Source organism: Cloeon dipterum, chromosome 1 (assembly GCF_949628265.1).
Source record: "Cloeon dipterum chromosome 1, ieCloDipt1.1, whole genome shotgun sequence".
Classification (NCBI taxonomy): domain Eukaryota; kingdom Metazoa; phylum Arthropoda; class Insecta; order Ephemeroptera; family Baetidae; genus Cloeon; species Cloeon dipterum.
Window position 1 is genome coordinate 16,488,875 of NC_088786.1, and position 23,688 is coordinate 16,512,562.

Here is a 23,688-nt window from a genome sequence, read left to right on the forward strand (position 1 = left end):
AAAAAGGGGGTGTAACTCACAAAATCAAAGGGGCGTGTAACCATATTTTATTATTAATTTTTTCCACAACGGAGAACCGGAGAGAAAAACAGGTCCAAACTGAATTCATTAATTTAATGTGATTGGCATCGACTGCTCCTAGCAGTAAGATTAGTTTTTTTTTTCAAATTTTCGTTACAAATTCAATTTTTAACATGTCTGTGTTCCACAGATTGAAGAAGTCTATAAGCTAAAACTGTTTAAAGATTCCCCATCAGATCCAAAAAATCAACCCTTTTTTATTGTCCTCCGATTGAACGTGACCTCTGAAATGTCATGTATAATTATGTTTGCTCTTAATACTATAATTTGAGATCAAAATGCATTAATACAGTAAAAGAATTTTTAGTGCCCTAATAAAAAAATCATTTTTTTCAAATCTAAAAATTGAAATGTGTATTTTTCAAAAGATTAAAAATTTGATTTAATTCCAGTCCTCATATTTGCCACCTAAGCTGCTAAGAAGAGATCAAAACCCTATTTTAAGCTTAAAGACAAGCTTGGATCATAAACGATGATGAGATTCAGCGCTCTTGTGTTTCGGAGCGGCTCCAGCCTCAGGAGATGCGTTTCTAAACCCTGCTATTATCACACTGATAAAGTAGCTGTTACTATTGGAACAGATGCAGATAGGAATTCTCCAGAATTTAAGGTAGAGGGAACGTTACTGGGCCTAAAACACTATTTCTGAATAAAACCTGCTGCAGGACAACTACAGCCACATGAGCCAACTTGTGACTGAACTACGCTCCAATATAGGCAAAGTGGCCGCAGGTGGAGGAGAAACCGCTGTAAAAAGACACAAGGAAAGGGGAAAGCTGCTCGCACGCGAAAGAGTCGACTTGCTGCTGGACCCTGGCTCTCCGTTCCTCGAGTTTTCCCAGCTCGCTGCTCACGACCTCTATCCGAACGAGCACGTCCCTGCTGCTGGCATCATCACGGGCATTGGCAGGGTCCACGGCACTGAGTGTGTTATTGTCGCCAATGATGCCACTGTCAAGGGCGGTACCTACTATCCTGTGACTGTGAAAAAACACCTGAGGGCACAGGAGGTGGCCCAGCAGAACAACCTACCATGTATCTACCTTGTCGACTCAGGCGGCGCGAATTTGCCCCGCCAGGCAGATGTTTTTCCGGATAAGGAGCATTTCGGACGCATTTTCTTCAACCAGGCGAACATGTCATCTAATGGAATTTCTCAAGTAAATTTCCTGTGGATTGTAAAAAAAAATCAGTTGTTAAAACCCATATTTTTCAAGGTCGCTGTGGTTCTTGGAATTTGCACTGCTGGAGGAGCCTATATTCCTGCCATGGCTGACGAGAGCATCATTGTAAAGCAGCAAGGCACCATTTTCTTGGCTGGCCCTCCGCTTGTTAAGGCGGCCACTGGCGAAGAGGTGTCCGCTGAAGATCTTGGTGGTGCTGACCTCCATTGCACGTGAGAAATCTCCACCCTTTGGTTGCTTAAGTTTCTTATTTGGACTTCGAAGGACTTCGGGTGTAACGGACCACTATGCGTTGGACGACAAGCATGCCATCCACCTTGCCAGGAGAGTAATCAGCAATCTGAACAGGAACAAGAAGCCACGAATTACCTCCCCTCCGGAAGACCCACTTTTCCCTGCTGACGACTTGTACGGAATTGTCGGAGGCAATTTAAAGAAAACCTTTGACGTTCGAGAGGTAACCTGACTTATTTCAAAAAATAGGCTCACCATTTGTTTAAAAATAGGTCATTGCGAGAATAGTCGACGGATCTAAATTTGACGAGTTCAAGGCGCGCTATGCTGACACTCTCGTCACAGGCTTTGCAAGCATTTACGGCTACCCTGTCGGCATCATCGGCAATAACGGTGTTTTGTTTTCAGAATCTGCACTGAAGGTAGCTTTTTTACATTCCTTTTTTCTGAATTTGGCTAAATTACTTATTTTCAGGGTGCCCACTTTGTAGAACTGTGCTGTCAGAGGAAAATTCCGCTGCTATTTCTGCAAAACATCACAGGCTTCATGGTTGGCAGGGACGCTGAAGCGGGAGGAATCGCTAAGAATGGCGCCAAGATGGTAACAGCAGTTGCCTGTGCTAATGTGCCGAAGCTCACCCTTCTGATTGGTGGTTCATATGGAGCGGGCAATTATGGCATGTGTGGAAGAGCTTACAGGTACATTGGTGGAAAAGTAAACAAGAGCAGTTAGCTTGAATATTTGTTAATTTTTTACAGCCCGAGATTTTTGTACATGTGGCCCAACTCTCGAATCTCTGTAATGGGCGGTGAGCAGGCTGCTGGTGTCATGGCTCAGATCACAAGAGACCAAATGATAAGGAACAAGAAAGAGGTACTAAACTTACAATTGATCACTCCGACTTTAAATGAGATTTTATTCAAGTTGTTTTAAAAGAGGAAATTAGGCAACGTAATTTGTTACAAGGGACAAAATTTGTTTCCCAAAAATTTCATTTAATATTTTCCGCACATCCTTTATGATTTCTGTGATACATTCCTTTTGTAATATTTTAGCCTCTAACAGGAATTGAACGGCACAAATTTGTACAATATCAACATTTCTTTGGATGAAATAAATTAAAAATTTTCCTTTTAGTGGTCTCAAGAGGCTGAAACTAAGCTCAAAACTCCAATTGTTAAGAAGTACGAGGAGGAGGGAAGCCCCTACTATTCAAGCGCCAGGTATATTATTATTTCAGGATTATAAGCTGTTGTTTAATTAAGATTGACTTTTTCTTTAGGCTGTGGGATGATGGTGTGATTGATCCAATGGACACAAGAAGAGTTTTGGGAATGAGCTTGAGCGCTGCCATGAATGTGCCAATTTCTGACACTAAATTTGGTATCTTCAGAATGTAGAAATTTCAGGGACTTTCAATACGTGCCTTGCCTTGATGAGTACAACAATAACACACCTCGCGCAGCCAGCAAAACTACTGATATTTTATCCTCTTGCTGGAAATTTTAGCATCCAATTTTTTCATTGGAACCAAAATGCTTCAAAGCAGATGTATTTTTGATTTCTGGACATGATTGTATTAACTTAAATGTAAAATTTGGGAACTTGTAAAAATTACAGCTTGAAATTGGTTTCACCATTGTTCTCTGCTATCTTAGGAAGTTGATGATCACTGTGCCTAAACTATCATAAAAAAGTTATATTTTTCAGATATAATCTATATATTTTTATTGAAGTCTCATATTGTTGGTTAATAAAAATTAATTTTCACTTGAGGTGTTTTAATACATTGTGCCTATTTTAGTATGTAGGCTTTCGCACACAAGTGAAAGTCATTGCGCAAATTGCATTTGAGTATCGCTGGTCCAAATTTGATCTAATTGTAGATACTTCCAGGACACAATATCATTTGAAGCTATTGAGAACTTCCGCCAATTCTCTTCTGAACCAGTTATAATATAATTTTAATATTATTTTTTAAATAAATATGAAGCTTTAGAATCAATCAATATAATATAAAGTAAAATAAGAAAACAATATACATATCACAAGATTACGCTGTGTTAAAAGTTATCTAGAAAAATTATAACTTAACTTATATATTTTTTTTAAATGGTTGCCAACTCCTGGTATTCACCACGAGATCTCCGGTAAACCTACTTTTTAAATAAAAGAGTTACAGTGAATTCGTCGTTTTAATAGGATCTCCGGTTTTAGAGGTCTTAAAGCTAACACTTCCCAGAATTACACCTCCAGTTTTGATCGAATATGCAAGTGGCAACCACATATAGACATATTATCTCTAGAAATATACTCTAGTTGCAACGCTGGCTTTAATTTAATGTCAGTTTGTCTTACTTTCTTAAATAATCAACTTTAGATTTTTCTCACCAAACTCGCTTGCTACTGTTAAGTTTCTGCTGGCTTTCCAAGCAGATTTCTGCTCACAATCTAGCATTATAAAGAATGCGGAAACAGTACACTTGTGCAATTAACGCTTGCCGCTGACAAGATAAGCCACATTAAGAATAATTTTAATAATAAACCGTTCCATAAAAAAAAGCTAATATAAATAACGCATGATCATTTTCATGAGACCATGGTATTGTGCTTGAATTCTGTCCTTGCAAATCTTCAAGCACTTTGACAATGCTTTTTAAGACAAGTAAATAAATAGGCTAGGTTTGGTCTATTATTGCTTCTGACATAATAAAATTATTAACCGTTGCTTTTTAAAGTGGCTAACCTCAAAGACAAATTTACACCTAAAAATCGTGATTTGTTTCAGATATTATTAATTAAAAATACAAGTTAAAAATAAATAATTTAGCGGACTACAACAGAATTTTGTCTGTTTGTCAACTTAAAATGTCAGCAGCAATTCAATGACAGTTATCTTTTCTAAATATAGCGCTTGCAAGTGCCACCCAACCTATCAAATCCGTGTAGCATTATTATTATTTCATATTAATAAATATTTTTGATGATTTGTCATTGTGATGCTTTTGCACTTTGCTCAGTAAGACGAAATCGTATTGCTCACTGACAGGGAGGAATGAACTTACAAAATAGGTGAAATAGACTCAAACCACACTTAAATGTTTTAATCTTCAAATCAGTGTTTTGTCCGCTGCTCCTCTGAACAACTCATTGAGTGTTCGTTCCACCAAGGGAAGACAACATGTGTGGTATATGTGTGTGATCCTTTTAAAGACAAATAAGTGCCCATATGTGTCACATTATCAACAACCAGCAACGAGCGAGTGCGGACATGTGCTCCTGTTATTCAACTTCGCTGTGCAGGGTGACGGAGGCGATATGGCTGTTTGGCATCACTTCAAAGATAATGTCCTGGTAGCCGTAACAGAAGGTGGAGCCAAAGGGGTTTGTCGTGTTGGTCGAGGATGAACGGTTGAGCACCACGGGCCGAGCGCTCGGGTTGATTTGCTCAGCGACTGCGTCCCACTGGCTCAGGGACGTAATCTGCAATAAAACATGGATAAGCAGTGCATTCAAATCCCTGATAAAGTTCATACTGTGACCGTCTGGCAGGGGATGTTGATGAGTTTTTTGCTGTTATCGCAGCTGTCATGCGGAAGGACCAGTTCAAACTCACAGCGGTGATACCTAAAATAAATTCTGCGGTTATAGGGCTACTGAGAGAATTTTGTTATTACATATTGAAATTGTAGTGCCCAGGATAATTGGTGTGAAGCACAAACTTCTTGACAAGTTGCGTTTTCGAATCAAACAGAATGTCCTGTAATTTGTTTAGTTGATAAAATTTCCAGACTTCACATTCGGTACTTACAAGTCCGAGCGTGAAATAATTGTAGAAGTAATCAGAGTGTGTGTCTGACGGCTTCTTGTTGGAGTTGGGGCTGTGAATTTTCATCTTGTCCTCGGACTTGTAGTAAACCCTTGAGGGCGTACCAAGCGAGCTGAGGACCGACTGACAAGTGTCTCCAAAGTATACTTCTTTGACCATGCTCTTGCTTTTGAGCTCAAAGTATCTTGACGGACCTGTTGCAGCAGATTGACCGTAAGGAAACTATTTTTTCCATCAATTTGAGAGCAAATTACCTTCGCTGTAGAGGTGAAGGCGAACTCCTGTGGTCTTCAAAGGCTCCCTGATGACTTCTAGCTTCTTCAGGTAAATGTTGTTCATGTAGACACAGACTGGCATATCAGGAGGCATTGTTTCAGAGGGGTTATTGCCATCGTAAATAGCCATGCAGGTAAGCACTGGGCTAGAACCACTTGGAAATTGTAGGGAACCTAGACCCAGGGCATAATCTGGCTGCAAAATTTAAAATAATCAAATTAATCACGGTTCCCAAAAAATAATGCAATGTAATTACTTGGTAATTTGATTCCGCTGGGAAATAGAAGGTCAAGCCACGGAAATTCAGGACAAACAATTGCTTTTCACGGTCATACATCCCAGGGTGAGTGGCACCGAATGAATTTTCAATTTGCTCTACAGTGGGCACAACTTCTTGGGAGTTGAAAACAATGTTGCAATACTTAAGTTTCACCAGTTTCATGTTGTACACTTCAATGACCTTCAAAAATAAAACTTGCGTTATTGAGTGGCTTCAATTTAACATGAGACTGGCATACCTTCAATCTTTGACTGACAGGGTGGAACAACAGGCGAATGCCATCATGTGTGAGGTCCAAGATGAGATCAAAGTTAAGTGGATCCTGTTGGGAGATTACACATAATTTCACAATATTATTCCATTACGTCGTTCAATGTCAATAATTTTACTACTCTATTGAGCTCCATAAACGAATAATATTATTACAGGAAAGTTTAAATATATGCTAAACCGAGCCACTTAACAGTGTAGAAAGTGATTTGATCTCAGGCAAATAAATCAACAGGTTGTGGCTTACCGATTCACTGTAGAGGACGTGCACTCCCTTGATTATGCCTATCTGCGACTGAATCACAGACACTGCTTGGGAGAAGTGCATTCCTATAATTAAGAGACAGCCAGTTTGTCACACCGTCACACCATATTTAGAGACTTTTAACACTACTTACCGAGTATAAATTCCCAACTTTGACATCCCAATGACTTTTCAGGCAGCACTTCCAACTCCAGCATTTTCTGCATCTTCTCTCAAAATGCGTAACAAAATAAACGAGAACAGCAATCTGAGCAAACTATGTTATGTGATTGCAACATAAACAATAAACAGCTGCTGTACAGAAAAACCTTGAGCAGGGGGAGCAGGGGCACCAACTGAAGAGTCACTTTGAGGTCAACTGGGGTAATGCTGCGCAGATGAACGAGTCGTGCTTCGTACAGAAAATAAATTTACCACCCCTGCACCTTTGCATGATGGCATGTCGTAATTTCGGTAATTTCTTGCGCAACGTCACTTGCAATGCCAATAAAGTAGCCCATCGCACTTTATCGGCACTTGCACGGTTGCAAGCCTTGTTTAAAGCGGTTTAAAGCTCTTTATTTTAAGCCAAGTCCGTGAAGTTGGTGTTCCTACTAAACCCTCACTGCTCACAATCAGTGTTCACAGATTGCCACCAATCAACAAACGAACAAACTCGACGAATCCAAGCAACAGCGCCTTATAACCGGTTCTGTTTGGGAGGCATAGGAAACCGTTTTTATTTTATTTCCCAGCAGCTCGGGCAGCTGTGCAGCGGTGGACGACAGCGGTTGTGTGCCAGTAGGAAAATCACCGGTTAGCAGGTGTCTGCCTTCTCCAACTTTAAAGCCTGCTTAACAGCTTCAGCAGTCAAAGACGTGGGGAGCATTATATCTATCGCCGTGCCTGCCTTGTTGTTTGAAGCGCAGCCAGCGAGCTCTTAGTTATATTGCTGCAGTTCACATTCCATCAGGACAAAGGTTGACAGACCATGGCCAAGCTGCTCAATATTTCTTACAGGCAAGTAGTTTAATAAGTGTCTTTCAATAATTAGGGATTTTAGTAAACTTGTATATTTAATTAAGCGTGAAATCTGATTGAAAATATACGCCAGCCAAAAATTGAGTGCGCGGTTGGACTGTGTTAACAAAGGACGTCCTGCTGTTCCGCAGTTTAAAAGACGCATTAGTCACACTTAGCCGGGCGAATTGCTCTTAAATTTTCTAGGTCAATTTCTTTTTGTTATCTACATTTGGGGGGTATGTACTCCTCAGAGTATAGCCGCAATAAAATTGTAAATCTAGTTTTTATTGAAATTGTCTGAGCAGCCGCACTCTTTGTGTTAGATGAATGAAAATTTTAAGGGAAATCCATTTTTTTGATCTTGCAGGGGTCATGGACGGGTGTTGAACAAATTCCTGCACATTTTACCCGCTGAGATATCAGCTCTCAGGGTTGGCAGCAGGAATGTTCAAAGTGCCGCCGCCGCCGCACTGACTCCGAAGGTAAGTTATTCACGCACTTTTTTATTTCCTACAAATCTAAAACGAATGGCCCCGTAGTTGCAATCGTTCATTGAGAAAAATGTAGCCCTTTGCCAGCCTGACAAGGTTCATATCTGTGATGGCTCGGAGGCTGAGAATGAGGCTCTCGTTTCCGCCATGGTCAAACTCGGCACTCTTGAACCCCTGCCGAAATACAAAAACTGGTACAGTGAAAATTTACTCCTTTAGCTATACCGCCTCTGAAATGTTGATCTGCTTTTGCTTGTCTTGTTGCATGCTATTCTATTTTCTAATAATAAATGTCCGTTACCATTATACTTTCTCTTCCTTATTCACCGTTACGACTTGATTTAATCGCTGATATTTTATGCCTTGTAGTTGAACTGAATTTACTATGATAAAGAATCAAAAAGATTTATTCTAAGCATTCATGCTCTGTATGAGACTTTTGGAGCCTAAAAATATGTTAAATTTGAATTTTTCCAATGGTAACTGAAAATATCATTATATCCTGCCAAACTGTATCGACGCGTTCAAAATTAAATAATTTTTAGTGTCAAAATGTTTTCTCTTTTGATAAAATAGCTAAAGTAAACTATTTAAAAAAAAACATAAATATTCTGGTAGTCTATTTCCATTTCACAGTTCCTGCCTCAATTTTCTCATTCAGGATAATTAGATTTTTGTGAGCTCAAATAAAGCCATCGCCGTGGTAGCTGTTGCTCCTCAGTTGGGACTGAGCGATATTTACTTCTGTAACTATACCTGTAATATTGGTGCTGTCGCAAACACAAAACGCTCAGAGCGAAATAACTTTGTTGAGTTATCAAAGAGTCAATTTTCTTGTCTGCCTCAGCATCGCACAAAAAATTGAGTGGCAGAGTCTACTTGAAATCGCCTACTATAATTGCGCCACTTGTTTCTCAAGGGCGCGTCTGATCTGCGATCTGCGTTTCTGTTTGGTTTGCCTCGATTACGGGATTAACTCTTTTCGCATCTCGCGCTGTGCTTTCTTTTTTTACTTGATTTGCTTCCAATATGTTATATCTGATATAATATCTGAAGCACATCTCACACTGATAGAGACTCGAGGCTTCGGAATGAACTTGACCTCTTTCCTTCGCACTTGTAGGCTTGTCCAGTGCAGAGTTCACTTGTAACGAGATTACTTTCATTTATTTTGGGATATTGACAGTTTCTGGATGTTTCTTTTCACCCAGCACAACATCGTGCATGAGAAAAATATCATGTGACTGCATTCGTTCATGAAAAAGTGGTTTGAACTCGTTTTGAGAACTGTTCCGCTGCACGTTTCTAGCTGGCTAGCGCGCACCGACCCTCAGGACGTGGCTCGCGTGGAGAGTCGCACCTTTATGAGCACCGAGAACAAGAGCGATACCGTTCCCTCTGGCTCAGCTACCAAATGCACCTTGGGCAACTGGATCTCTCCCGACGACCTGAACAAGGAGGTCCAAGAACGATTTCCGGGTTGCATGAAAGGTACGTGTTAGCAGTGCCGGCATAAATTTTGCCCGGTCTTTTTTTCGTGGCGGGTGTGTCGGCTGGAGCTGCGCTGATTGGCAACAGCCGGCTGGCCGGCCCCCGTCACTCTCGGTTTCATTGCCTTGAACTTACCAAACGCCCGCTTAAACATTTATATCGCGAGATGTGCGCGCGTAGATCTTTTGCAACTCGCGTGTGGTTTTGCACGTCGCGAGTAAATACTGCGTCGCTTATGTCGTAAAAACCTCCCAACTGCGCGCAAACGGATTTGCAGCAAAATTAATATTCTGCTGGTGTTAACTTATAAAGAATATGCTAAGAGCCTTGCTTACCAATATTATAATTATTTAGCGCTTGCAGTGATTTCTCAATACACACGGGAGCTCTGAAATTGTTTACTTTCTTCATTGCATGTCAGCTAGGGCTCTGGAAAATTTTCAATTTTTCACCACAGCCACCGCGTTTATTAATATAATGTTTTATGTTATTTCTACCGTTAAGACTACTTGTATCCAAGCCGATAGCGTCCAGCATGAAAAACTTTGTGGACTTTGAGACTGTCTAACTTGATATTTGTCCCGAAGCTTTTTGATTGCGCATCATAAATACCCACTCTGCTGAAAAACCAACACATACTTTATGAGTCGTAGCAATAATTGAATTATACGTTATTTCCCTTTTTCCCAGTCAAAGGAAAGTTGTTTTTGTTCGTAAGCTAAATTCAAATTAAGTATTGGACATTTTAATCTTACCATAATAATATTAAGGTCACTATACTCAGTATTTTGATATTATGATCCTTGCAGTTTGACCTTGTACTTGTTAGAACATAATGAAGAGATCATGCACAAATAGGATCTGACATGCGTGGTCTGAATTGTGACACATCTACACTGCGTGTCCAATGCCCTCAGTCAATGATACTGCACATTCTAGTTTGACGCTTTTGCGAAATTAATTATCAATCAAAAGCTGCTACTGATAATAAGGCTTTCTGTTTGTCACTTGATGCTTTAAAATTCATCTTTAAATGAGAGCAATTTCGGAGGGGGATCGGAGATCTTACCCGTCAGGAAACGCTTTTTCAGCTTGCTCCTACCCTCCCCTTGTAACCAAGGGAATGTGAACAATAGTCCTTTTTTGCCGCACTTCTCCTTTTTTTGGGGTTCCTGCTACCTGGGGTGCATTGACCTTTGTAGTTCGATTTGGTAAATAGGGAGGTGTTATTGACGTTGAAGGAACAGTGGAAAATTTTCCAAGGCTATCCAGAAAACGTTTTGTCCATCTTAATTTACAGCATTAAAAATACAGATTATTTAGTTGATTAATTCTCTTACATACTCTAAGCTAGGAACACAACTATGAAATAATTATATATATGCCAGCTATGGTTCAATGTCCTCGTAATTTAACACAATCGTAGCCGGACCAACTAAAATAAAATCCGGGTTTCATAAGAATATTTGAGTTGCTAGTCTAACCAATAATTTTGGAATTGACATTGACAACACGCGAGGTTGGGGACTAACGCATTAGTTTATCTTTTTAACCCCTGTATACACAGTTTTGAACAGCTATACATATGTGGTGATAAACCACGAATGTGTGCATGCGCCCAACAGCACTGTGCGGAGCGAATTTCATAGGCGCGATAGGCGCGTACATCCAAGTTTTAAAGAAAACCATTCCTCCGCACCGGCCGGGGGCTTGAATTTTCCTTGTTCGCCCATGATGAGAAAAGTACATAGCAACAAAAGTCGGAGTGCTTCCAAAATGAAAAAAAGTGTACGCTTCAAACGTAGATCAATCACATTAAATTTATTGAAGAAGAAAAACCCGAACACACATTGTCGAAAGTCGTCTTTTTATTTAGACAACTAGTTTCGGTTTAAGTCAACTGCAGCCTGTAGCCCTATATTTCATGGAGCAATAATAACAAAATGAAATGATACAGTAAACTTTACACAGAAAGCAGCACTTTTTACAGTATGAATAAACTTGGTAATTTACTCCCTGTAATTTTTCTGAAAAAAAAAAAAAAAAAAATTTATTTTTGTGGCCGCGCGCCGCGCCTTGGGTCTGCAGGCGCGCGTTGTGGCAGTTCAGGCTGAGTAGTATCACGAGAATTAGAGATATTATCTATTCACTAAAAACTATTAAAAATTAATATAGTCGATGATTGTAAAATTTTTAAAGGAAAAATTCAACTTTCAGGGCGAACGATGTATGTGGTTCCCTTCAGCATGGGGCCCATTACATCCCCACTGGCAAAATTGGGAGTCGAATTGACGGATTCCCCTTACGTGGCCGCCTCGATGCGCATCATGACCCGAATGGGCTCCTCCGCACTGCAGGCAATTCAGAACGGATCCGACTTCATCGAATGTTTGCACTCGGTCGGCAGGTCTGCCGAGTCAAACAACCCGTGGCCTTGCGAGCCAGAGAGGACTATCATTGCGCACAAGCCAGCTTCTAACGAGATCATCTCATACGGAAGCGGCTACGGCGGAAATTCTCTGCTCGGCAAGAAATGCCTAGCGCTCAGAATCGGCTCTACCATTGCGAAACGAGAAGGATGGCTTGCGGAGCACATGCTTGTACGCCGCTCAAATTTTATAAAACGGTTCTTGATATTAATTAATTTACTGTGCTTAGATCTTGGGAATCACGAATCCACAGGGCGTGAAACGATACATCGCTGGGGCCTTCCCAAGTGCTTGCGGCAAAACGAACCTTGCGATGCTCACACCGACCCTGCCAGGGTACAAGGTGGAGTGCGTTGGTGATGACATTGCGTGGATGAAATTCGATAGCGAAGGAAGACTGAGAGCAATTAACCCTGAAAACGGGTTCTTCGGGGTTGCTCCTGGTAATTCGCAGCGGCTCGCGTTTGCAGAGTTGAGGTATTAATTTGATCGTTGCAGGCACCTCATACAGCACTAATCCAAACGCAATGAAGACTATTTTCAAAAATACTGTGTTCACAAACGTCGCCAAAACCTCAGACGGCGGTGTGTACTGGGAAGGAATGGAGATGGACTCCAATGTGCAGGTCACTGATTGGAGGGGCCAGCCATGGACCAAAGAGAACGGAAAGAATGCTGCGCACCCAAATTCAAGGCACTTCATCTGACTATTTCCATCGCACAGCCTTTAAGTTCATTTCCCCCAGATTTTGCACTCCTGCGGGTCAGTGCCCAATTATCGATCCCGCGTGGGAATCACCAGAAGGAGTTCCTATCGATGCAATTCTTTTTGGTGGGCGAAGACCGCAGGGTGTGCCACTCGTTTACGAGGCGTTCGACTGGAAGCATGGGGTATTTGTTGGAGCTGCCATGCGATCAGAAGCAACCGCTGCTGCCGAATTCAAGGTCAGAGAATGGGTTTAAAAAAGTTGTCTTTTGAAAAATTGCGAATTTAACAGGGCAAAGTTATAATGCACGATCCATTCGCGATGAGACCCTTCTTTGGATATAACTTTGGCCACTACCTGAACCACTGGCTCAATTTGGAGAAGACTGCCGGAAGGGAAATGCCAAAGATATTCCATGTCAACTGGTTCCGCAAGAATGCGCAGGTAAATTCTAAATTATATTGATGTATTGATCATTAACGCTGCTGTTAGGGCAAGTTCCTGTGGCCTGGATTTGGTGATAATGTACGCGTGCTCGAGTGGGTGCTGAACAGGCTGGAAGGAAATGACGCCATCGCCGAGAAGACCGCCATCGGCTACATTCCCTCTGAAGGAGCAATGAATCTTGAAGGACTGAGTGAGCCGGTCGACACGAAGGAGCTGTTCAGTGTTCCCAAAGAGTTCTGGCTCAGCGAGGTGAGTTCAAATAATAATCAAATGCTGAAGAAGAGACTAAACTAGACTTTCCGCAGGTTGAGCAAATCAAGAAATACTTTGACGAACAGGTCGGCTCGGATCTGCCAAACACGATAGCAGAGCAGCTGCACCAGCTCAGAAATAGAGTAGATAGCATGTAGGTGTAGCTAAACGCCAGTTTTTAATTCAGGAAATTCAAAGCGTGCAATCAAATCTTGCCCAAATTGACAATTTTAAACTCAGCGTGAAATGATTATACACAACTATTTTGTATACAATTTACCATAGTGAAACGAAGCACTCCACTCAATTAGACTTTTAACTAAATCGTGTATTTTAGCAATTATTGTGCAACTAAAGAAAGCAAACTGATTTTTGTGATGAGTTTAATCCTGTTCGATTATAACAAATATTAAATGTTCAATTACAGAAATTGAGTTGGTTTTCTTTACATTTAATTCCTTTTCTTGCCCTTTGGTTTCCTCTTCTTTGATCGCTCCATTGCCCGCAACTTCTTTTCTCTGGTCTTGATAATTTGCTCGGGCTGCTTGAGCTCTGACCTTGCCTTCTTCCCCTGTCCAGGCACGCCCTTCTTCCAACCTGAGTTCCAAGCACATAAAGAACATTGTTGCTTACAAAAGGTAACTTCCATACCCTTCATTGGCAATGAGTTCCTCTCTATTCCTCCCTCGTCATCATTTTCATCATCTTGATCATCAGTTTTCGCCTTCTCCTTCCACTGCTTGTATTTTCCAGTTTTGTATGTGGCAGAAATCCAGACGCCAGACTCGGTTCTGATTTTCTTTTGGGTTTCCTGCAATTCAAACAAGTTGCAGGGGTGGCATCAATACTAATTTTGTGATTACCTTCTGGCCGACCATCTTCTTTTTCTTTGAGTCCCACTTCTTCATTTTTTCGTGCAGGTTGATCTGCTTTTCTTCATCGCCCAAAACATCCATGCCCACTTTTCTAGCTGCTTGCTCGAAATTGTTGACGGCAAGCCTAAAAATTTGAATCAGTTAAACAGAGACACAAAAACTTGAGAGAAATTACTACCCAAACTCAGAATGATGGTCCTCAGGTAAATAGGGAACATAATTATCCTTGTCGTTTGTCTGGAATTTTAGCTTCTTGGCATTCACAGAAGAAACTTAAAATAAATGATATTCATTATTTGAAGAGTTACAACTAATTAAAAGAATGTTAAGAATGATTTTCACTTAAGCTCCCCTTCTAGTTAACCCTTTAGACGTCTACTTTTGCCCGATTTTAGGACAACTTGTACAAAAATTCCAATCAGACTGATAAAGACGCTATCAAACGATATAGATATTCCATAAGAGAAATTAAAAATTACCAGGTTCATTTTGGCCTCTCTTTCTGAAATTCGCAATGGCATCTTCATGAAAGTTTCTCTTGTCCTTCATTTCCTTGACTCCAAAGTTGAAGAGTTCAAACACGGTCTTCAAAAGTATACAAGTAAAATTATTGTTCAACCAATTAAGAACAGGACTTACAGTTTTTGGTTTGTAGTTTTTCATTCTCCTCAACAAATCATTTCCTTCGATGTTATCATTTGAACCAAACAAAGGGTGGTGATTGTTAATAATAAGACCAAGCTGCTTGCTCCTTTTGACACTGTCCATTGACGCTCCAGGCTTCGATTTCAAATACTTTGAGTAAGCATTGTTGCACACGTTTTCCATGCTTTCCTATACATCAAAATATCAGCAAAAGTTAAGGGGAGAAAAAGATAGCTCACAATGTCGGCCTTCTCCTTGTGCCACTCAAGCAACATTGCGTGCTGTTCCTCAAGCAGTTCCGCGGGAACTCTACCGAGCTGTTCAAAGTCAAATGACTTTCCTAAGAATAGGTGCAGGTCAAGCAGGTAAGGCACGTCTTCCTTGGTAATCAGGGTGTATGCTGTGCCAGCGGTGCCTGCTCTCGCGCAGCGACCCACCCTGTGCACGAAAAGCTTGGGCGAGGAGGGGAAGTGGTAGTTGATGACAACGCCCACTTCAGGGATGTCAATTCCTCTGGCTGCGATGTCCGTGACCACTAACACCTGCACGACCCTGTTCCGGAATTTGCCAACGCTGATCTTGCGAGCCGATGGATCCAGGTTGGAGAACAGGTAGGTGCTGCTTATGTTGGCGGTCATCAAGATCTGTCGGAAACATAACAATTATTAAAATGATCAGTGAGCAGTTTCAAATTTAATCGTGCCGTGTGAATGAACTCCACGTGATGGCGTGTAGCAGCGAATATCACGATTTGAGGAGGGTCAACGTTCTTGGCATGCTTTTCAGCCAGTTTATGCATCAAGCACAGGAGAACTGACGTCTTTTCTTCTTGCCGGCACCAAATGTAGTTGCAGTCGAGTTTGTCCGACAATTTTGACTCCACGTCCAATCTGAAAAAAGGCAACACAATTCAATCGCACGCTAATTTGGCATAAATCATTTCAAACCTGATCAGAAGAGGGTCTGATAGTCCAATTCTTGTAAATTCCACAAGAGACTTTGGAAGGGTAGCTGAAAACAGGAGAGTTTGTCTTGTGCTTGGGAGACGAGCAATGATGTCTTTGAGTTGCTCTCCAAAACCCATTTCAAAAAGCCTGAAAGTGATAAATAATTATCAATAAATCTACATGTCATTGATTTTTTGACTGCCATACCGATCTGCCTCATCGAAGACGACTATTTCAATGGAGTTTAGTTTCAATTCCATTTCAACACACAGGTGGACAAATCTTCCTGGAGTAGCTACGATAATATCAGGATTTCCGTGGATTGCTTCAAATTGGCTCTCCATATTGTCTCCACCAGATATGAGACAGCACTTCAAGCCTGTGAACTTTCCGATCTCCCTGATGAATGTGATAGTCTGTGAAATGTGAATTTTAGTTAAATTGTCAATACATACACAGTTACAATGTATATTAATCTCCAAAATACACACCTGCATGGCAAGTTCTCTAGTTGGCAACATGATCAAGCCTCTTGCCCCTGATTTCGCTATCCTGGTTTTGAGCTTTTCAAAAATTGGAATCAAGAAGCAGGCTGTTTTTCCACTGCCTGTCCTGGCCATTGCAACCAGATCTCTGCCCTGTAAAGCTACAGGGATGGTCTGCAAATGTTGTATATATTTTATAAATAAAATTATGAATTAAAAATTTATCATACATACCCTTCTTTGAATTGGTGTAGGGACTTTGTAACCTCTCTTCTGAATTCCTTTCACAATTGGATGACTGAGACCCATGCCTTTAAATCCATCTCCCTGTTTCTTTTTACTCTTCTTTTGAACGGGGAAAGGGTCTGTGTCTTGAAAAGACTCTATGTAATCTCTTGTTGAATTCATCTCAATCTGATTGTTTCTAGCCTCAGTGGAAATATAAGACGGGGACACCTTTAAAATGAGAGGAAATTTGAAACACAGCTCATCCGCATGGCAATGTGCTGCACTGCTTGAATTCTGAATTGTAAACAACACCCACTAACACACGTGGAAGAAACCAACGCTGATTGGTTCATAAGGGAAGAAAGCCCTTCATTGGCCAATATACTATTATAGGTTAACGCGGTTATTTTCAAATTCTTTTTACTAATACATTGTCATTTGTCCTGCATCTTAAAATTATTTCATAGCGTCATAGCGTTATTTACGTTTTGATTTTTTTGTATCGTCATTAGGCGTATTCGTTGCGTGAATTAAGTCCATCAAGATATTGTTGAGGCCGGTTTAAGCATAGGAAAAAATATGAATTAGTATCCTTGCACTTCTATTATATTAATTAATTTTCAGAATTTTACAAGATTTCTTTTGCGAGTGTCGTTCAACCCCATACTATTTGCACATATACGTTTTTCCTGATTTTTTTTCAAATAATATATATTATATGATGTTTTTATTAAATAAGTACTATTTTTACCAGGTAATATTAAAATCAAAGAATAACCACACAACTTGAGAGGATTTCTAAAATTTGCAGCAGCTAAAAGGAATTCAGTTTCAACATAATAATTAATTTATTGTGGACTGGTAAGAACATAAAAGCCAAGAATCATTAGAAGTAGATCATATTTAGCTGAACTCAATGTTTAAATTAAATGTAAAACCAAATATTTGATTTTTTCCAGACGTCAATTTTTTCACAACTTAAGTTTTCCCAAAATATGATCGTTCTAAAATTCTATACAGTGTGTAATTTTCATTTTACTTTAACTATATAACAATCTATAGCTTGACCAGCCATTCACTCATTCCGCAGGTTCAAAAGTGTAGTGAACACCATTGGCAGGCAACTGCTTCGGCATTACTGGTTGGTAGTACGTGAAATCGTAGGTCAAGAAGTAGATTCCGATGAGGGAGCCGATGAATCCGATGGAAGCTAGTATCTGGGTCTTGTATGGGATTTTTGGTTTCGCGGAGATGTTCCACCGGTCCTCTCCAATAGCATCAGCGTGAGCGTGGACCGGATCTCCAAAGTTTCTTTTGTGTTCAGGGAAATCCCAGTTGTAGTAAGGGTCCCTGGACTCTCCCGAGATGTCAGGCAGCTTGGGGTAGTCTCCCATACCGTAGCTCTCGTCAGGGTAGGGCTGATATTCGTCAGGGTGCATGTTGTATCTCTTAGCAGCTGCTCGCCGTTCTTCCTCCGTCTTGGGGAACGGTCCTGGCGCAAAATCTTTGTTCCATCCCCCGGCTGACCTCAAAGCTTGGAAGGTGATATTTTGGCCAGTGCTCGATGACAGACCTTTGCGCACTAAGCTCCTTAGAAGTGCCATTTCTTCGTCAACTGGAAATAATTTAAGGATTATAATTTGTTCCGTTAGCACAGCGATTAATTTTAAAAATATGTTTTGTGTGGCAGGCGAAAAGTTTTATCCGAGCAATTAAAATCAAAGACGCTGGTTCAATTGGGTAAAATGGTTGACACTCATTTTGGAAACTTATAAAAACATACTCTTAAAGATACGACGGGACGATCAAACCACTGCAAGACTGAATTTTCAATGGCACTTTAACAAAATTTCATATTTTGAGTCGCTGTTTTGCACTCCCTGCTGTCGGCAGATAAGTGAACGAACAGTAATGGCTGCTATCCAATGCCAATTTGACCAATCACCGTGCTTGAATCTCCTTCATTGAAAATTTTAAACATGCTTGGCGCGTTTTGATGAAGAGACTGTTCAACTTCTTTGCCGCCGCCTTTTCCATCTATTTGTGCTATCAGATTTCATTTTAAATTGCGTTTTTTCCGCGGAAATTCGTATCAATTAATATTGTCAGGCAAATTTTCTTCGCAAATTTAGGTTTGACCATAAGACATCCCAGCTGCAGTATTATGTTTATTGTTCATAAAGTTCCTTTCTGATCATTCATTCATCAAATTAAACAGTGTTTCAAATGCCTATAATGACTTTGTATTTACATATGATGGCATAAGTAATGCATTGAATAAATCTTATTTGTAAAAATATACATGATGTTAGGCAAAGTACAAGTCTCCAATTGCTTAGACTGACTCACTGAGAATCAATAAAAGTAAGCATACTCATAGGTGCTGACATGGAAATGAAAATTAAAAAGTTACTCCCAAAACAAAAATCATGCAGATGAATCCCCCATTTTTGTGTGACAAACGTCCTCTGCACTGAGTTTTAATTAGTATTTCACCTTCTTAAAATTACAAGATGGGCAAGGAGAAATGAAAACAAGATGTGCTTGAAACACAAAGAAAGGCCCACACAGACGGTAAGCATATTTTTGAGTAAAAGCACCTACTTATTCAGATTAAAAATAGTTAAGTGTCAACCACTCTGCTCTTGATTAAAGTATAGAACATTCAACGTAATCCACTTAAAATGAAGCTTGATGACGGTTCAGGTGAACATTGATTCTCTATTATTCCAAAATATACAGTGACAACTCTTGAGTTTGCCTCGCCGAAAGAGACCTATATAAATACCCAAGTACACACCACATTCTTAACAAAGTTCATCTCAAAACTGCCTGGCTTAAATTTATTGTTTAGAGTTTGGAGCCATCTGCAAGAATTGCTCATAAGCATCTTGCAGCTCTTCGTCCATTCCTTCGTCCTCATCTCTGCGGGCAAAAAGAAGTCGTTAATAACTGGTCAAAACTAAAGCAGCAATGAGCTCACCCTCCTTTGTTTCCAGCGTTGAGGCCGTCTTGGAGGAATCTGCTCTCTTCAGCAGTCAGTATTTGGCCATCAGGTCCGTAATAGACAGGCTCATTCTGTAAGGAATAATTTCAGAACTTGCAATCATGTTATAAAGGCAAGGACTTTACAGTGAAGTGGTTGGACTGGTGAGAAGCTCCGTCACCACTGCTCCACTGCGATTGAACAGGTGAAGGTGGTGATCGACCCCAGGTCTGGTGTCTCAGGTTGACCACGCTCTTGGCCAGGGTTGCCATGTTGGGCTTCAAGTTTGGACATGACTGAGCCGCGGTGAGCAAATCCTCCAACTGGTCCATGGAGGCTGAGTCCACCTCCTGCTCCAGATGCATTCCTGCAAGCTGAAATTCAAATGTTTTTAACACTCTATAATTTCAAGGGGATAAGGACGAATTTGGTTTTTCTATATGAGATTCAAAGCATGAAAAGTAGGTCATGATAAAAAATTGTTGACCATAGAATTAAAGGTCGTGTGGATGAAATTTAAAAATTGTGACAGTAAAATCATCAAATCAATAAGTTAATCACAATAAGTAATCACAAGTTCCTATATACCTTGAGCACCTGACAGGCGCATTTGACGTTATCATCGTTCGGACTGGAAAGCAGAAGTTTGAGATCTTCATATAATTCCTGACCAAGTACCGAAATCTTGGCACCGGTTCCCTTTTTCGTTTCAAGCTGGATAAACAGCTCGGCCAAAAAGAGCGTGAACGAGTGTAGCCTCTTTGGGTCTGCTTCGATCAATTCTTTAACTTGCTCGTTTTCCTGGTGGCATCTGCAATTTTAACTCAGGGTCAACACCTGCAAGGTCTGGATCAAAAAATAAATTCAAACCTTTCCAAAAGAATGTTTCTGAACGCGGAGCCATCTTCCGTGTTGTCGAGGTTGTTGAGCAGGTTGCAAAGGCGGGCGCCGTTGTACCTGAAGTTAGGTTCCATGATGGAATGCTCGATGATGAGACCTATCGCCGAGTTGATCACTTCGGGCTCTGTCAACCACTGACAGAATGTGTCTCCGAGGGGCATCACAAGGTTGTCGAATTCGCCAGGGTTGTTGGTCAGTTCATTCATGGCGGAGCGCAGCAACTCAGTCGGGCTCGACTAGAGGACAGAAACGGACAACACCGTCAAAAACGACTAAAAGCGCCCAACTTGCGCATTCTAAAGTGCGAAAGTTCAAAATGCTCAGGCAAGGTGAAGCAAAAGACATAGTTTTTTTTTTGCTGCAAACAAAGTCATAGAAGTGAGCCTGACGAAGCTGAAAACAATACAACATGACAATGTTGTTTCTACTTGAAACACTATATCAATCGTGTAGTAAGCAAATGAATACTTGTTCATTCACTAATTGTCACCAACAAGCAACAATTAATGCAACCATGTACAGAGAAACTAGATCAACTTGGTTTCTTGCCGTAAAAGACCTAAATATCCCAAATTTGAAGGCTAGTAAAGATCAGGATCTGTTAACAAAGGGAAGGGGCTAAAGAATTCATTAATAATGGTAAAACATCGTTTATAAATAAATAGAAAAATATTAGGCCCCTTCCTGATTCGTTTTTTACTGATCTGTACCTTCCTTGCCAAAGTCACATAAGGCGAGTCAAAAAAGCACCGCCCCATCAGCTGCACTCTGAGCCGTCACCTCCGTCGTCCCTGAAAATATTATCAGAGGTGACTGCCCAAGGACGGCTGAGGGCTGAGGGGACGTGATAATTCGGACTAACCAATCAAGTAGCGAGTGTCCTGCCGTCCATCAATGCACAAATATTTTTACGGTATTTTTGTTGCGTCACAAATGCAGGACAAAATCGAACGTATACCAATCAAGGTCATTGGAAGGTGAGCAAAGTCAATAAAAAAACCGGTGACAACAGTGCAAAAATCCTGCCAAAACATGTCTGCAATACAAACCCAAGTTGAAAAATTGAGAGGCAACATTGAAGCGAGCAAGACAAGCCGGCAGCCAACAAAAGTGACTCGCACAGAGAATTACAGCTACGGGTAGCAGGACTCCAGTTAGTTAGTGCCAATGTCAGCAACAGATGCGAAGGAATTTATAAAATTTTAGAAAGACAGAGGGGTGCAATCATGCTGCGGTTGCTCCTTTGGTTAGAACACAACACACAATTTCGCTCGGCACCGAACGGGACTGTGTCCGGCTGCCAAGCCAAAAAGGGTGCAGACTGCGTTGCGGAGCGTAAGGGGGGATGCGCACCTTGGACAACCAGTGAGAAGAAGAGTTAGAGGAGGCGGCCATCGGCCTTTGGGGGATAGCAGCGGCAGCAGCCGGCACGTAGCTGGCAGGGGGCACCACCATCATGAACCTCTGCTCCTCGCCCCCCATGTACATAGGCTGCATTGTGCAGTGGTAGTCTGCAGGGTCAGCAGAACCGTTGGCCCACGGCACGAGCACGGGCGCTGGGAAGCCGGCCGCGCCGGCGGCCAGCATCGGGGCAGCTTCGAACCCAATCGGCTGCTGCATTGCATGCTGTAACAGCGCCACGAGCCAAACGATTAATACCAACAACACCCGCATCTTGCTACCCACCAGCTCATCCGGCCAAACATCAAAATATTGCAACAAGAACGATTCCGCCTGGAAGGGTTTTTTCAATTAGCACCTTGACCGGCACGGGTTTTCAGGGCACTTCTTGAAATTATTTTTTGATGCTAATTTTTGCTGCCTTGCGCCTTTGCTTGGTTTTAAATGAATGACCTCATTTTGCTGCTCTGTGAAGCCTTTACAATTCGTCGATATATATATTGACATCGTTTTCGTTATTATTTCCCTGCACCTCGGTTAGATCAGCAACGTGCCCATTCTCATAGTCATTGTGGAAGGAAGTTTGCTCAATTCAAAATAGCACGATGCGTGGGTCAGTCAAGGAGTATTTTGATTTTACCTGAGGAACTGAGATCGGTGCTGCCATTGTTGAGTAGCCTCGAGGAAAAAACTCCTGGGCGTCAGCTGACAATGTCGAGTTCTTTGCTAAATCTGCTTCGTCTGCCATTATTACTAAAACAAAAATTACAAATTAATTATTTTTAAAATGTGTAGAAATTCAAATTTTAAATTCAGATATTGACTTATTATGTTATTGAAGATAAAAACTACATGCAAATATTTTTTTCTTAAAAGGCAAGCAAGATTTTTTCCATCATCTATTGTATGTATTTGAAAAATTTCTCTTTGAATTTTTGGCATGCTGTTTCGGCATGCGGTGCCATGTGAAATAATCCTCGGCCTTGATTTCGCGTTCAATATAACTGGAATCGGTAAAACGCGGCTATTCAGTTGGCATCAAGGACGAAGCACATCTCTACCACCGACCCTTTCGTGCCCTGGTCCATGCTCACAGGGTAGCGTGCGCATTGTTTACAGCGTGGCCCATGGCCGCCTTACGCTTGTGAAAGGAGGCCTAGAGAACACGCACAGATTGCGACACCGTTTGGTTTTCGATCGCGAAAAGGGCCTCTGAGCAGCCTCACGCCGCCGCGGCCGGCCGATAGCACGGGGCGACAGCGTGCCTGCAGGGTTGGTACAACGCGACGGCATGCAACGTGACAGGGCAGACCATACCTGAGGTCGATTCGCCGCTAATTGGCTGCTCGAGGGCCGGCTCTTTGCGCTAAATCACTCCCTGCCGCTGCACAGAACAAATGTGCTCATTCGTTGGGTATGTTCTTGTGGAATTTAGTCCAAAAACTGGAAAAAGCACGCGCTTTCGGTCTCTCAGAAATGGGCGTCCTTGCAGTGTGTCGATTTGGGGAGGACGACCGCGACCAAGGAGGCAAAATTAATGTTGCAGGCAAGCGCTGCACGAAACGCTTCGCTTGCTTCCGCTTGTTTGTGAAAGGTCACGTGGTCGAGTGAGCAGTGACGCGGTTAGCCTCTCTCCCTTGCTATTGGTTGTTAAAGTCACGTGATCATTTGCTAATTCAGCTGCAAATCCTCCTTGAATGAATTTAAGCAAAATACGCGGTTTTTCGTGCCACTTGAAATGATCAAAAATATTATGAAGCTTTTATTAATTTCTCGCAAATTGCGGTTGCGTGAACTAATTGCGTGAACAAAATTGATAAAACTAATTTTTGTTAACAGATATTATTTGAAAATACTTAGGGATTTCAGTCAATTTTAATAATAATTATTTCAATGGTTAAACTTTACGCGCGTTAAAAAAGATTCGCACCGATAAGTGAAATAATTATTATTAAGAAAAGTTATAAATTTTTTAACTTTGA

At 41.2% G+C, this 23,688-nt stretch overlaps 6 protein-coding genes across 8 annotated transcripts; 2 read left to right on the forward strand and 4 right to left on the reverse strand.

The window, feature by feature from the left end:
- The first annotated feature begins 15 nt into the window (after positions 1–15).
- Mccc2 (methylcrotonyl-CoA carboxylase subunit 2) lies at positions 16–3,270 on the forward strand. Of its 2 annotated transcripts, none has more exons than XM_065497839.1 (10): positions 16–144; positions 474–691; positions 747–1,241; positions 1,299–1,477; positions 1,530–1,722; positions 1,772–1,921; positions 1,975–2,198; positions 2,259–2,373; positions 2,638–2,723; positions 2,783–3,270. In XM_065497839.1, the coding sequence occupies exons 2-10, from the start codon at positions 554–556 to the stop codon at positions 2,898–2,900; spliced, it is 1,698 nt and encodes a 565-aa protein (XP_065353911.1). In that variant the 5' UTR covers positions 16–144; positions 474–553; the 3' UTR covers positions 2,901–3,270. The 2 variants fall into 2 exon arrangements, with proteins under 2 accessions (XP_065353911.1, XP_065353912.1); XM_065497840.1 differs by having other exon boundaries at positions 28–92.
- A 413-nt stretch (positions 3,271–3,683) lies between these two features.
- On the reverse strand, positions 3,684–6,710 carry LOC135948528 (PHAF1 protein CG7083). Its single transcript, XM_065497841.1, has 9 exons — positions 6,554–6,710; positions 6,403–6,485; positions 6,124–6,207; positions 5,862–6,065; positions 5,584–5,800; positions 5,312–5,523; positions 5,178–5,260; positions 5,037–5,127; positions 3,684–4,983 (listed from the first exon to the last, which is right to left on the reverse strand). The coding sequence occupies exons 1-9, from the start codon at positions 6,624–6,626 to the stop codon at positions 4,783–4,785; spliced, it is 1,248 nt and encodes a 415-aa protein (XP_065353913.1). The 5' UTR covers positions 6,627–6,710; the 3' UTR covers positions 3,684–4,782.
- Positions 6,711–7,266: 556 nt separating this feature from the next.
- Positions 7,267–13,669, forward strand: LOC135948525 (phosphoenolpyruvate carboxykinase [GTP]-like). Its single transcript, XM_065497838.1, has 11 exons — positions 7,267–7,419; positions 7,790–7,904; positions 7,962–8,107; positions 9,223–9,404; positions 11,622–12,004; positions 12,063–12,276; positions 12,332–12,527; positions 12,580–12,778; positions 12,832–12,984; positions 13,033–13,236; positions 13,293–13,669. The coding sequence occupies exons 1-11, from the start codon at positions 7,391–7,393 to the stop codon at positions 13,395–13,397; spliced, it is 1,926 nt and encodes a 641-aa protein (XP_065353910.1). The 5' UTR covers positions 7,267–7,390; the 3' UTR covers positions 13,398–13,669.
- Positions 13,606–16,698, reverse strand: LOC135948524 (ATP-dependent RNA helicase DDX54). The gene is made up of 12 exons (XM_065497837.1): positions 16,426–16,698; positions 16,198–16,365; positions 15,914–16,122; positions 15,707–15,853; positions 15,463–15,649; positions 14,999–15,403; positions 14,754–14,948; positions 14,594–14,699; positions 14,293–14,386; positions 14,103–14,238; positions 13,891–14,050; positions 13,606–13,836 (listed from the first exon to the last, which is right to left on the reverse strand). The coding sequence occupies exons 1-12, from the start codon at positions 16,597–16,599 to the stop codon at positions 13,691–13,693; spliced, it is 2,127 nt and encodes a 708-aa protein (XP_065353909.1). The 5' UTR covers positions 16,600–16,698; the 3' UTR covers positions 13,606–13,690.
- A 743-nt stretch (positions 16,699–17,441) lies between these two features.
- On the reverse strand, positions 17,442–18,351 carry ND-ASHI (NADH:ubiquinone oxidoreductase subunit ASHI). The gene is made up of 2 exons (XM_065497596.1): positions 18,203–18,351; positions 17,442–18,034 (listed from the first exon to the last, which is right to left on the reverse strand). Exon 2 carries the CDS (start codon positions 18,021–18,023, stop codon positions 17,499–17,501), a length of 525 nt encoding a protein of 174 aa, XP_065353668.1. The 5' UTR covers positions 18,024–18,034; positions 18,203–18,351; the 3' UTR covers positions 17,442–17,498.
- Positions 18,352–18,574: 223 nt separating this feature from the next.
- Paip1 (Poly(A) binding protein interacting protein 1) lies at positions 18,575–23,271 on the reverse strand. 2 transcript variants are annotated; one of them, XM_065492516.1, is made up of 9 exons: positions 23,024–23,271; positions 22,347–22,459; positions 21,992–22,039; positions 21,659–21,931; positions 20,276–20,541; positions 19,994–20,216; positions 19,552–19,779; positions 19,403–19,497; positions 18,575–19,344 (listed from the first exon to the last, which is right to left on the reverse strand). In XM_065492516.1, the coding sequence occupies exons 2-9, from the start codon at positions 22,452–22,454 to the stop codon at positions 19,263–19,265; spliced, it is 1,323 nt and encodes a 440-aa protein (XP_065348588.1). In that variant the 5' UTR covers positions 22,455–22,459; positions 23,024–23,271; the 3' UTR covers positions 18,575–19,262. The 2 variants fall into 2 exon arrangements, with proteins under 2 accessions (XP_065348588.1, XP_065348595.1); XM_065492523.1 differs by lacking the exon at positions 21,992–22,039 and having other exon boundaries at positions 23,024–23,270.
- Positions 23,272–23,688: the final 417 nt, after the last annotated feature.